General features: G+C 43.3%; 1 protein-coding gene across 2 annotated transcripts in view; it reads left to right on the top strand.

The window, feature by feature from the left end:
• Positions 1 to 12,047, top strand: part of COLEC11 (collectin subfamily member 11) — a 36,266-nt gene that overhangs the window by 5,121 nt on the left and 19,098 nt on the right. For both annotated transcript variants that reach the window (XM_053285940.1, XM_053285939.1), the window contains exon 2: positions 3,424 to 3,573. In XM_053285940.1, coding sequence (XP_053141915.1) covers positions 3,444 to 3,573 — 130 coding nt within the window. In that variant the 5' untranslated portion in view covers positions 3,424 to 3,443. The remainder of the gene's footprint in view (positions 1 to 3,423; positions 3,574 to 12,047) is intronic.

Below are 12,047 nucleotides of genomic sequence, written 5' to 3'. Positions count from 1 at the left end.
GAACCCTAGCATGGAATTCATCTTTTTCACAGCTGCCATACACTGGGTCGATGTTCTCACTGAAGAAATTGAGTAATTTTTCATTCTATCAAGGAGAAGCTCTCATTCCCACATTATTAAGTAACTATATACAGTCCCCACAACTCTGGAATTAATGGGTTAGGCTCCAGGGATGGGGCCTGTGGCTATGAGGTAGACTTTGAGTCTTGGCACTCTGTTTCTAGAAAGTCATCCTCAGGAATATTATGTACTCGCTACATGCCTGTTAAGTTTTCTCCTTCCTGCCCTCTCCTATCAAAGTTTGACAGGAGAGGGCAGGGATGAGGATTCCCATTCTTTCCCTGCTGCTCCAGCTCCGTTTTCTAGCCACCATTGCAGCCAGTGCCTCAAACAGCAGTACTTTGCCCCATAGATCTAACTTAGGCTTCCTCAAACTGCGGCCCTCCAGATGTTGCTGAACTACAACTCCCAGCATACCCAGCCACATAAAATTGTGTCTAGGGATGCTGGGAGTTGTAGTTCAGCAACATCTGGAGGGCCGCAGTTTGGGGAAGCCTGATCTAACTGGTTTGATTGTTTCACTCAAATGAACTCCATCGATTGTTGTTTGGCTGGCGTTTAATCACTGATTTGGGGTTGCTTGTTTTGCTGACTTGCTCACCCTTTAAACAAATTTGTTTAATTTGTTCATTGATGGTTTTATTTTATTCTAATCTTTTTCTTCTTCACAATGTATGCCATTTGGGAGGCTTCTTGGTGAAAAAGCAGCCTAAAAGTAAACTATAGCTTTAAATAAATAAATGAAGACCAGAACAGTAAATATCTGTCCGTCTGTCTGTCTATATTGAGGAGAGCAAAAAAATCTGTGAACAAAAAATAAAAAATAAAAAATGGCTGAACAGACTCTAAACACACTGAAAAACAGTCAAACTGATATAAAATATGTAACAAAGATCGCCTTTATGAAATTGCCAAAGTCACCTGGCCAAATGTGGACACACAAGACAGGCGTGTCGCCAAAATGATGGTAAACTAACACCTTATCCAATTGTGGTCAACCACATGGATTGCCAGCCCACAATGAAAAGATCTTATAACACATACAAAAATAAATGACCAAATTCAAAGTAAAAATGCAACACACAAAACCAATAAATATACAGAACAACAAATACAAAAATTGGAGAACTAATAAGTAATATGTAGGTATCCAGGCAAAATCCAAGATGTCTTCAGGATAAGGAATTGTAATGAGTACATGCAGTTCAAGTCATGAATCCTTGATTCAGAAAAAAGCAAGCAACATGCTCTGTAATGACGGTTGGTGGATGACGAATCAAACTAGGGAGAGCACACTACAGCCACCCTGGGAATAAGTAGCTGCTTCATCAGGGGCGGTTTCCCATTAATACAGGATAACGGTAGAGTAACATTACTAACATTCAGACTTTTCCAAGCATACTGAAGCCTCAAGGTTCACCTTGGATTTTGGCTGGATACCTACATATTACTTATTAGTTCTCCAATTTTTGTATTTGTTGTTCTGTATATTTATTGGTTTTGTGTGTTGCATTTTTACTTTGAATTTGGTCATTTATTTTTGTATGTGTTATAAGATCTTTTCATTGTGGGCTGGTAATTCATGTGGTTTGACCACAATTGGATAAGGTGTCAGTTTACCATCGTTTTGGCGACACGCCTGTCTTGTGTGTCCACATTTGGCCAGGTGACTTTGGCAATTTCATAAAGGCGATCTTTGTTACATATTTTATATCAGTTTGACTGTTTTTCAGTGTGTTTAGAGTCTGTTCAGCCATTTTTTATTTTTCATTTTTTGTTCACGGGTTTTTTTGCTCTCCTCTTCTTGATTCTGTGAACCCCGTTTTTTCTTTGTCTATCTATATTGGCATGATGATTAGGCCAGATGCAATTGTGTCTACTTGAAAAGAAGTGAAATGGCATCACACCTCACTTCAGTTTTGACCTTTCTCCCTGTTCCTCTCCCCCTCTCCCACATCCACATGTATGTATATTGCCATATCTTTTCATGCCACCTAGGAACATAGGAAACTGCCATATACTGAGTCAGACCATTGGTCCATCTAGCTCAGTATTGTCTTCACAGACTGGCAGCAGCTTCTCAGCCTTATCCTGGAGATGTCTGGGAGGGAACTTGGAACTGGGCCACTCTTCCCAGAGTGACTCCATCCCCTAAGGGAAATAACTTACAGTGCTCACACATGTAGTTGCTCTCATTCAAATACAACCAGGACAGACCCTGCTTAGCTAAGGGGACAAGTCATGCTTGCTACCACAAGATCAGCTCTGCCGCTAAACTGCAGCTTCTCACTTTACAATTTGAAATCAGGACTATCTTGGCAGTTCTCTCTCTTGTCAAGAGGGAAAGTAGTGAAAAAAAGTGTGATTCATTTTTTCATTAAGGCATGATACATTTGTGTGTGGGTTGGGATTTCTCCCTAAGATGCTTTCTTTTCCCTCCAAGCAAACTTGCGTTTTTGAAAAATATGGGTTGGGCTCCTGTGGGAGGTACAGATGATTGTTAGGGGAACCATGAGCTGACCTCTTCCAGAGTTTGTATTGATTGGGCTGGGAGGGAGACGAGCTGCCAGCCCTTTTTCTTCCCAGTCAGTGCAGTGTACAGGGTGAGGTATCTCTTCTCTTGTGTGAATTGTTTGTGGTGGTGAGAGTCTCTCTTATTCTCTTCTTCCCCAGAGACCTTCCTGGTCTTTCCCTTTGATATTCTGGCCTGGGCTTGTCCTTGGGCTGAAGGCAAGAATGAGCATTACTGAACAAATCATCTGCTTTTTTCTTGTAGTTACATTGGGAAGGTCTACAGAGGAGAGGAGAGCTGGAATTCACACGTGGTCTCCCATTCCCCTAGCTAAGCAGGGTCTACTCTGGTTGCATTTGAATGGGAGACCACATGTTAGCACTGTAAGATATTCCCCTCGGGATGGAGCCACTCTGGGAAGAGCAGAAGGTTCCAAGTTCCCTCCCTGGCTTCTCCAAAATAGGGCTGAGAGAGAGTCCTACCTGCAACCTTGGAGGAGCTGCTGCCAGTCTGTGAAGACAATACTGAGCTAGATAGCCCAATAGTCTGACTCAGTATATGGCAGCTGAGCTTCCTATATTCCTATATTGGCCTTGCAAAAACTCACACTGATGAAATGGGAGATCTCTTGGCATAGCTTTCTTGCATTTTCTGCCAGACGATAGCAAGCAACCTCCAAACGGACACTGCTTTGTATGCTTCCCACGTTACATATACAAGTTGCATGTTATTTTTATGTGTTTCAAGGTGGGAGACACATGATTGTGTGGCATTTGCAGAAGACCCTTAACTCTGAAACTGTTGAAAGCCTTTAAAATTCCTATTAACTGTTTATTCATTCTTTCCTTTAGGAGTAAGGGACAAGCTCATTATGAAGAGTGATCTGGTTTTCTTTGTCTCTGTAATTAGCCTTGCCTTCCTGTCTCCGCCAAGATCTGGATATGCTCAGCATATTGCAGAAGAATCCTGTTCTGTTCAGATTCTGGTTCCAGGCCTCAAAGGTAATGGGTATATCTTTCCATATGATGGCCACTTAAATATCTTTTCTCCTCCTGCACTCTTGTTTGCTTTGATGGCAAAGCAATTGCTAAGTGTCTTGCTTTCCATCAAGCAGCCTGTGCAAGCAAATGAAATTGTAGGCAAGGTTCTGTAGGACTTTGAAGTGTCATAAAACATCACTGTGCAGAGCTCCTAGTGTGTGCGCGCATACACACACACGGTCCCAGACTACATCTCTCTAATCTGCTTGCATATTGGCCTAGTTACCAGACTTTTTCTGCCATCCCAAACTCAGTATCTGCCAAAATGTCAGATTATTTGGGGTGGGGGGAACCTCAGAGCTGCAATAAGAATGTTAATAAGTTGAAATTTGTCTAATTTTGATCTTTTATACCATGCAGAATCTGGAAGGGTTTTTATTACTCAGATTCATGTTGGATGGCTTCTGTCTTTTCTGGAATTACACATACCAGTACAATTCAGTTCATTGTGTGATTGGATTACCAGATCATTTGTTATGGATGTTGTATTGTACACACGTGTTTTGGGATCTGCTTTGCCTCTTTGAGATTGATTTGTCACTTTGATAACCACTGAACAGCTATTCAATTGCATTTACCAGATCCTGAACTAGGTCTGTGAGGATCAGAGCTGCCAACTGACTAGGAAAAAAGGCACTTGCAGGTCTGCTCTAGTGCCTTTAACAAGATCTTGAGGTGTAGAAATCAGCAAGTGAAGCTATTCACAGCATGGAGATGATTTCTTCCTCCTCAAGGTTGTATAGCAAGCTGCTGTTAAAGGTACAGCCACAACCAGTTCTTGAAAAGTTGGCAATATTCATGATAGTATGAGGCAAAAATGAGAGTCTATCTGAAACAGCCTTTTGTATCTACAATCCTGCTATGCTCACAACATGTAATTTTTGGAAAAAACAGAAGCTTTGCTTGGCATGCTTCTTGGCTTAATTCTCCCTAGGGCTACTTTTGACATGGGTCACTTTCCTCCCTCCTTCCTTGTGTCAGAATGTTATGTGGGAACTGTCTAATTTTGAGGTTGCTATATTTAAAAGGAGCGGGGAGTCAAGGGACAATTGGAATAGAAGTTGCAGGGCTGGTATTTATGAACAAATTTGACACCAGATCCGATGCCTAAGAATAAGAATTATGGCTCGGTAGTTTTGTAACTAGAAAAAGTAATTGTCCAAGTTGGTGTTAATTGCAATAGATAAATGTACTCCTATTTTATTTACTTATATAAGAGGGTTTTTTTTTTAACCCTGCCTCTTCACCATAGTCTCTGGGTGGCTTACATTAATAGAATCCAAGAAAAACAACAATAAAAACAACCACAAAAATCTAAAAACACTGGTCATAATTAAAGGGATAAAAACCACTTAGATGTGACTGATACAGTTCTTTTAAAACACAATATACACATTAGCCTATTGTTAGAAAAGCTTGTTTCACACTCAAACCATGTAATTTTTGCATTACTATTCTTATTAGTTCTTACCTTGTTAAGGTAAGTTTATCTTCCCCCTGTACTTCAGCACTGCTACCTTCTCTATCCATTATATGTATGTAATGAAATATATTCATACCAATGAAAGCGTATGCCACAGTAAAGTATCTACTGCACTCTACTGCAGTCTCCTACTTTAGGATATTACAAACATGTATTGCTTGCATATGACCATCATTAGGGCTGGGCACCTACCAAGATCTCAGGGCCCTAAGAAGGGCCCAGTGCTGATCCCTGAGACCACATCTGTTGCCATAGAACGTGTATGATGATGATGATGACAGACCAACAGAGCCCACTAGGTAAGGGTGGGGGGAAACAACTATGGAGGGCAGTTGGTTAGAGGACCCTTAAAACCTGGAATCAGCCCTCACTGTCATGGATTTCCTCCAAAGGATCTCAGGGATTATAGTTAAATATATGTTAAGAATTTTGCTAGATACTCCCACCCGTCCCTTACAAAACTACAATTCCCAGGGTACCCAGGGAAGAGGGAATGAGGGGAAGACATGTGCTCTACAGTGGTAGACTGTAGAGCACATAATGTTGCAGTCCTTGGCATCTCCAGGTAGGATTGGGAAGGACTCCTGTCTGAAACCCCAGAGAGCAGCTGCCAGTGAGTGTAGACAATCTGGATCCAGACGGACAGGTGATCTGACTCAGAATAAGAGAGTGACATTTATTCAATGAGTATTGATGAGTCTGTAGTAGATATGCCCTCTCTGCTGAAATAGATACTCATTCTGATCCAGACCAGGAAGCATATGTGAGGAATAGCTCATATTAGTACTTGGTAGGACAGTACCTGTGTACAGGTATGTGAACGGGCCTAGATACTCCCAAGCACTATGCAATGGGAGAAAAAATGTCCTTCATAATTAAGTGCTAAGGACAGAAAGGTGGAGCCATATAATGAGAAGAAAATGCTAACTCCCTGCCTACTGTGTGTATATGGGACTGGGGTTTGATTCTTTCCTGAGAAGGGAGCAGACTCAACCTTATACAGTATATACATTATACATAATGCATACATTCTGTAATGTTCAGCACATGTATACATGCTCTGTACTCTACATTTTCCCTGGGCTGATTTTTAAAACCAGCCCAGGGAAACCCATTTTCTACCTAGTCCCTGGGTTGATTTTTAAAATTAGCACATGTACAATCATGCGTACAGTCAAATTTGTGAATGTGTGAACAGACAATAAAATGTGCATACAAACAGTGCCCCGCACTGTTTCTCCCACTCTTCCTGGGGATTGGAAGTGTGGTGTATGGGATGGCAGAGGTGGCCTTTGTATTCCTGAATGCCTCTTGCTAAGTGGGTGATCTTAGCACTCCTTGTGAAGGGTCCTCCCTGTGGATAAAAACTTCCACAGGTAATGTCTGTACCTGGTGGAATATTTTCATAGTCAAACAGGTAAGATGACATACAGAAGAGATAACTGAAAGCCGTGCTAAACTGAAGCCCCGTGTTTTACAACTTGATTAAACATAGTATGTACTTATGCGAAAGAATTGACAATTGGTCAGAGTGTATACTAGGCGGATGGGGGTATGAATCTTGCTCTGCTAATGCCTTCTTTGACCTTGAGGAAGCATCTTAAGTTCTCTGCCTGTCCCTCCCACTCTGTGCAAGACTAAAAGACTGCAAATAGATAAACTACAGCACCTCACACAGTCCATCTGAGCAGTTAGCTTATGTTCTGTTTTTTTTTAAAGTGCTTCTATAGAATATACCATATAAATGCTGAGAATTATGGTTATTGCCACATACAAGTCTTACTGTTTAATGAGTTCCAACAATAATCTCATTTTTATCAACTAATCAGGAACACAGAGATATAAAGCAGCAACAAAAAAGGGAAGCCTGAAGGAAAAAAGAATCCCAAATCTCTTCATGCTTCCGCATATCCTACCTAATTAGAAGCTATAATCATAATGGTGAGGGAGATTGATGAACAAATTCAGTGAAGCACAAAATGGCCTACAAAGACCGCAGCTAATGTAAAATCTCTAAAAAGCCATCAGCGCCTGATCTAAACTGTCAGGGGGGTAGCTGGCTAGCTTAGAGGAGCGCTAATGAGTTATAGAGCCTTTCATCTGATGGCTGAAATCCAGCGCATGTCCTCGGCTTCTGTGCAGACGCGAGTCTTAGTACTTTAGAGCAATCGTATTTCTTCAGTGGCGGCGGTGTGGGGTGGGTGGGTGTCTGTCCATGAGGTCCCTTTGGCCATGTCACAATAATGTTAAAAAAGGTCGGGTGCCACCCTCATCTGACTGTACAGAAGTAAGACATGCCCTCAGCAAAAAGCCTTACAGGAATAACTGACACAGCCTGCCTTTGTGTGAATGCAGCTGGGACATAGTTTGCTATGGTGTGAATGCAATTTGTGAGCCCTTGTGTGGATGCAATAATACGGCCTCCAATTGGTGCTGGGCCCGGCTGGCAGCCTGACACATGGGTCAGGGCACCAGTCCATATCTCATCATCTGCCATGGCAGTGGCATGAGTGCGTGACTCAGCAGCATTAATGGGCAGACGGTGACCCTTCTGGGTTTGGAGCTGGCCAGGGTGGGGTAAGCTGCCAGTGGTGTAGAAGTGGGTGGAGGTGACCATGAGTCACTCACCCACCATGGCCAACTTGAGATAGCCCAGCAGGAGGAGGTTGGCCTTCAGGAAGACCAGCCGCTCCACCATGTCAGCATCCGTGTGTGCGTTGGGGTGTCACCATGCACCTGGCCATGGAGAATACCCCTCTTGCTCTCTCTGGATGCTGGTTGGTGGGCACGAGAGGAACCATCTGGCAACCTTTGCCAAGTTTGGCCAGACTTGGTGACTCATTGCCCCAAACTGGATCAGCTCCATCTCCTGGCCTGCCACCGGCTCTTGCAGATACTAGAGCACAGATTGCTCAGCACTGCTGCAGGGCTTGGTGGGTTTCTCCCATCCTCCTGGCAAGGCGCTAAGGAACCTCTCCATGAACCACTGGGTGAAACACAGATGTGGAACCGCCAGCTCACTTGGCCCTGCCCGGGACACCAGTCTGCTGGACTGAAAAGCTGTGGTGATGGTGCTGTTAAGGGTGGAATATGCACTAGCAGTAGGTGCTCCTGACCCCCTCTCCTGGTTGAGCCCCAGCCGCCACTCCCCTGTTTGCCTAACCTTTTCAACCAGGAGGTCCCTCCACCTGTGCAGTTGGTCAAGGTGGAGTTCCATTGGGTCAGATCATCCTGAGGGATCAGGTATTCAAGTAGGCAGAGCTCAAGCTGCCTCTCCTTGAGCATCTGCCTACCCTTTTCACTCCAGTGGAAGAAAGCTGCTATCTTGCAGGACCTCTCCACAAGAGCAGCCATGGCAGCAGCAAGATGGCACCCAGCACCTGGAGCGAGGATGTCTCGCCTGACCGCAGGCCCAAAGGGCCAAATGCATCTTGCACAACCAAGTTCAGAGTGTGCACCACACAACAGATGGACACAAACTGACCCTGCTAGGCTGCCTTAGTTACGTTGGCAGCATTGTCGGTGACCATGGACCCCTGGCGAAGATTTGGCTGCCTGGACAGCCATCCCTCCATCTGGTGTCCAGCACCTCCACATGCAGCAGCTCCAACACGCATCAATTCAAACTCAAATCATGGGTGATTCAATTTGAACTTTATTCTAGTGGCTCTTTATTCTAGTGGTGATTCAGTTTGAGTTCAAGTCACTCAAAACACCCTGATTCAAGCTCAAATCGATTTGACTTGAATCGATTTAGACATCTCTAGTAAACAGAGATGGCTCTGTCTCTAGTCACTGCTAGTCACTGTCTCATTGCAATGGTGATTTATGTGTTGTTCTGTGGGACATGTGATATAATGGCATTTATTGTTGACCTCCAGAAAGACAAGTTTGGTGAGAGGAATGTCGTGTTACCTAAAGTGTTCTACATCCCCTCCTCTACAATCTCCTGCCCTGGTAGCAAGAATGACTTGTCCCCTTAGCTAAGCAGGGTCCACCTGGTTGTATATGAATGGGAGACTTGACGTGTGAGCACTGTAAGTTATTCCCGTAAGGGGATGGAGCCACTCTGGGATGAGCAGAAGGTTCCAAGTTCCCTCCCTGGCTTCTCCAAGATAGGGCTGAGAGAGATTCTTGCCTGCAACCTTGGAGAAGCCACTGCCAGTCTGTGTAGACAATACTGAGCTAGACAGACCAATGGTCTGACTCAGTATATGGCAGCTTCCTATGTTCCTATGTTCCCAATAGCTCCTTGGGAGGTTCTGGCAGACCGCTTGCTGTCAGTGTGTGTTCCGTCCTCATTGATCATCTATTCATCCAAAGAGCTGTGGTTTATGAACTGTAAGAACACATTTGTTTGAAATTAAGTGTTAATAATGTCTGTTGGCATATAGGTAGGTACTACATGTGATGTTTCCTTCCTTTTATACAGTCACTGTCTCAATGATTTAGAATGCTCCAATCCAGCTCTATTTGAGGGCAAGTATTTGCATGCACCAACTGCAGTGTAATCAGCATAATATTCAGTACAAGTTAATTGCAAATGAGCTCAGTGGGGGGAAACTTCGATCTTCTTCCATGTAAATCACAGGTCTTTGTTTGTGTTTGCTCAGCGAGCTCATCTTTTGAACTCTGTGAGCATAATCTGTATTTTCAGAAATGTGAGGAAGATTTTCTACCGAAAAACAGAGGGCAGCATCCAGACTAATACTTGTGTGAACGGAAGACTTCTTAGAGAGAGGGGCAGAGAGGGGCAGTTTTACCATTCTCCCTTTCCTCTGCAGCTCTGTATGGCCTCCTTGAGGACATATTTTCAGAAGCAACTGCAGGAGGAATGGGGATCTGAGAAAATCACCTCTCCCCCTTTGTGTGAGCCAGACATCTTCTGTCTGTGAAATCATTAGTATGGATACTGTCAAGAGATGTTGTTGTGGTAATGCAGGGGAAGCATTTAAGTAGCTCTACACATACACCCCTAGTCACCTAATGGTGGAGCGGGAAAGTAACTTGCCCAGCGAGCAAGAGGTTGCCGGTTCAAATCCCTGCTGGTATGTTTCCCAGACTATGGGAAACACCTATATCAGGCAGCAGCGATATAGGAAAGATGCTGAACCTGTAGTCTGCCAAAGAAAACCACATGGCTCTGTGGTCTCCGGGAGTCAACACTGACTCAATGGCATAACTTTACTTATTTACACATACACAGATCCAGATGGGTATTTACATCTACATGGTGATGCTGAGGCATTTCACCCAATCAAATTGAATGAAATGCAAAGATCTTATGATGTGTACAGGCATATGCATTGTTAACCAAACTTCAATTAATTGTATCTGCGGTGACTGGCAGTTGTTACACTACTTTTATGTAGCTGAACAGAACAATGACAAGTAGTTCATTATATATGGCTTTATGTGGTTAAGCTACTTGTGTTGGTACTACTGAAGCTTAACTAATAACAATGGGCAACATTCTGCCTAGTTAGTCATGTCTAAGCACTCTTCAAAACAATGAGATGAGTTTGTCATGTCTAACTTGAGTTCTGTTAATTTCATTGGGAGTTCTGACTAGCTTTGTCTGGATGCTGCCCAATAATTAATCTATTGGGGGGAAACGTAGTTTAAATAATTCATTATGAAAACTCTGTATCAATACCAATAGAAATACCAAATCAGTCACTAAGAAGAATAAAGACATGCTTGCAGTTACTGTAGGGGATGTGGAAAACCCCACCTTCCATTCCTACGGATAGTTGCAAGGAACATGCATGGTGTGCAGCATTTCTAAGGCGACAGCTTAGAATATTTTAGGAGTTCAGCCTGGCCCAGGAAGAGAGCAGTTGTGTCCGAGGGCTGAGGCTGTCTGCATGGAGTTGTCTCTTTATGGACCTGCTTTGACTGTTTGTTTATTGATTTAACACATTTCTCTACTGCCCATACCCTGTGTCTCTGGGTGGTTTTGTCCACTGATCAAGGACTCAAGTGTCTAGGGCAGCTGTGATTTTGTTTTTGAGGGTTTACTATTTAACATAGGGAGGGGGGACAGTAGTTATAAAAAAAGTAGTTGAAACTACTTAATTACTTCAAAGTAGCTGTAAAAAGTAGTTCCAATTACTTTTACTAAAATGTTTTTAATTAGCAGTTAAAATGACATTTTAGGTAGTAGTGAGTAGTTGCAGTTAAACTACTTTCATCATGTCTATTGGTGGGTACCTGCACTTGCTCATGTTCTTTCCTTAGCCCTGCCTTTACAGTCCCTCCCTTTAATTGTTCTCTTCCATTGTCCAACCTTAAGCTGTTAACTCCTTAGGGCAGGGACCTTCTCTTCATTTCTTTCCATCAAAATTATCTAATTTCACTGACTGACATCCTAATTGAGTCTGCATGTTTCGAGCAGCCCATGCGCTGCCCCACTGTCGTCTTATACTCCAGTGTGGTGTAGTGGTTAGAGTGTTGGACTAGGACCAGGGAGACCTGAGTTCAAATCCCCATTCAGCCATGAAACTCACTGGCTGACTCTGGGCCAGTCACATAACTCTCAGCCCAACCTACTTCACAGGGTTGTTGTGATGATAAACTTAACCATGTACACTGTTCTGGGCACCTTGGACGAAGAGTGGGATATAAATGTAATTAATAATAATATTATGAGTGCACTTGCTTAAGAGTGCTAGAGTGCTAATATTTCTGGGTGATCTCCTGTGTTCCGGAAGCACTTTGTAGAAACAGGAAGCACTCTGTAGAAACAGAGTTGTGTTTCCACAAAGTTCTTTCCAAACGTGGGAAAGTTCCCCCAAATATCAGTGTGCTCTGCTGCTTTTGTGCAGTTTTGCCCATAATTCAGGACACAACAGAGCAGTGCATGGGCTCTCACTGCATCCCTGCAGCTGCCTGAAGCACGGATGCTTCAGTAGTAAAGACATTTTACCATGGAAATTCCTTTTCCATTTCG

Source organism: Hemicordylus capensis, chromosome 1 (assembly GCF_027244095.1).
Source record: "Hemicordylus capensis ecotype Gifberg chromosome 1, rHemCap1.1.pri, whole genome shotgun sequence".
NCBI classification, from domain to species: Eukaryota; Metazoa; Chordata; class Lepidosauria; order Squamata; family Cordylidae; genus Hemicordylus; species Hemicordylus capensis.
Note: the sequence above shows the minus strand (reverse complement) of the source record. Positions and strands in the feature narration are given on the sequence as shown.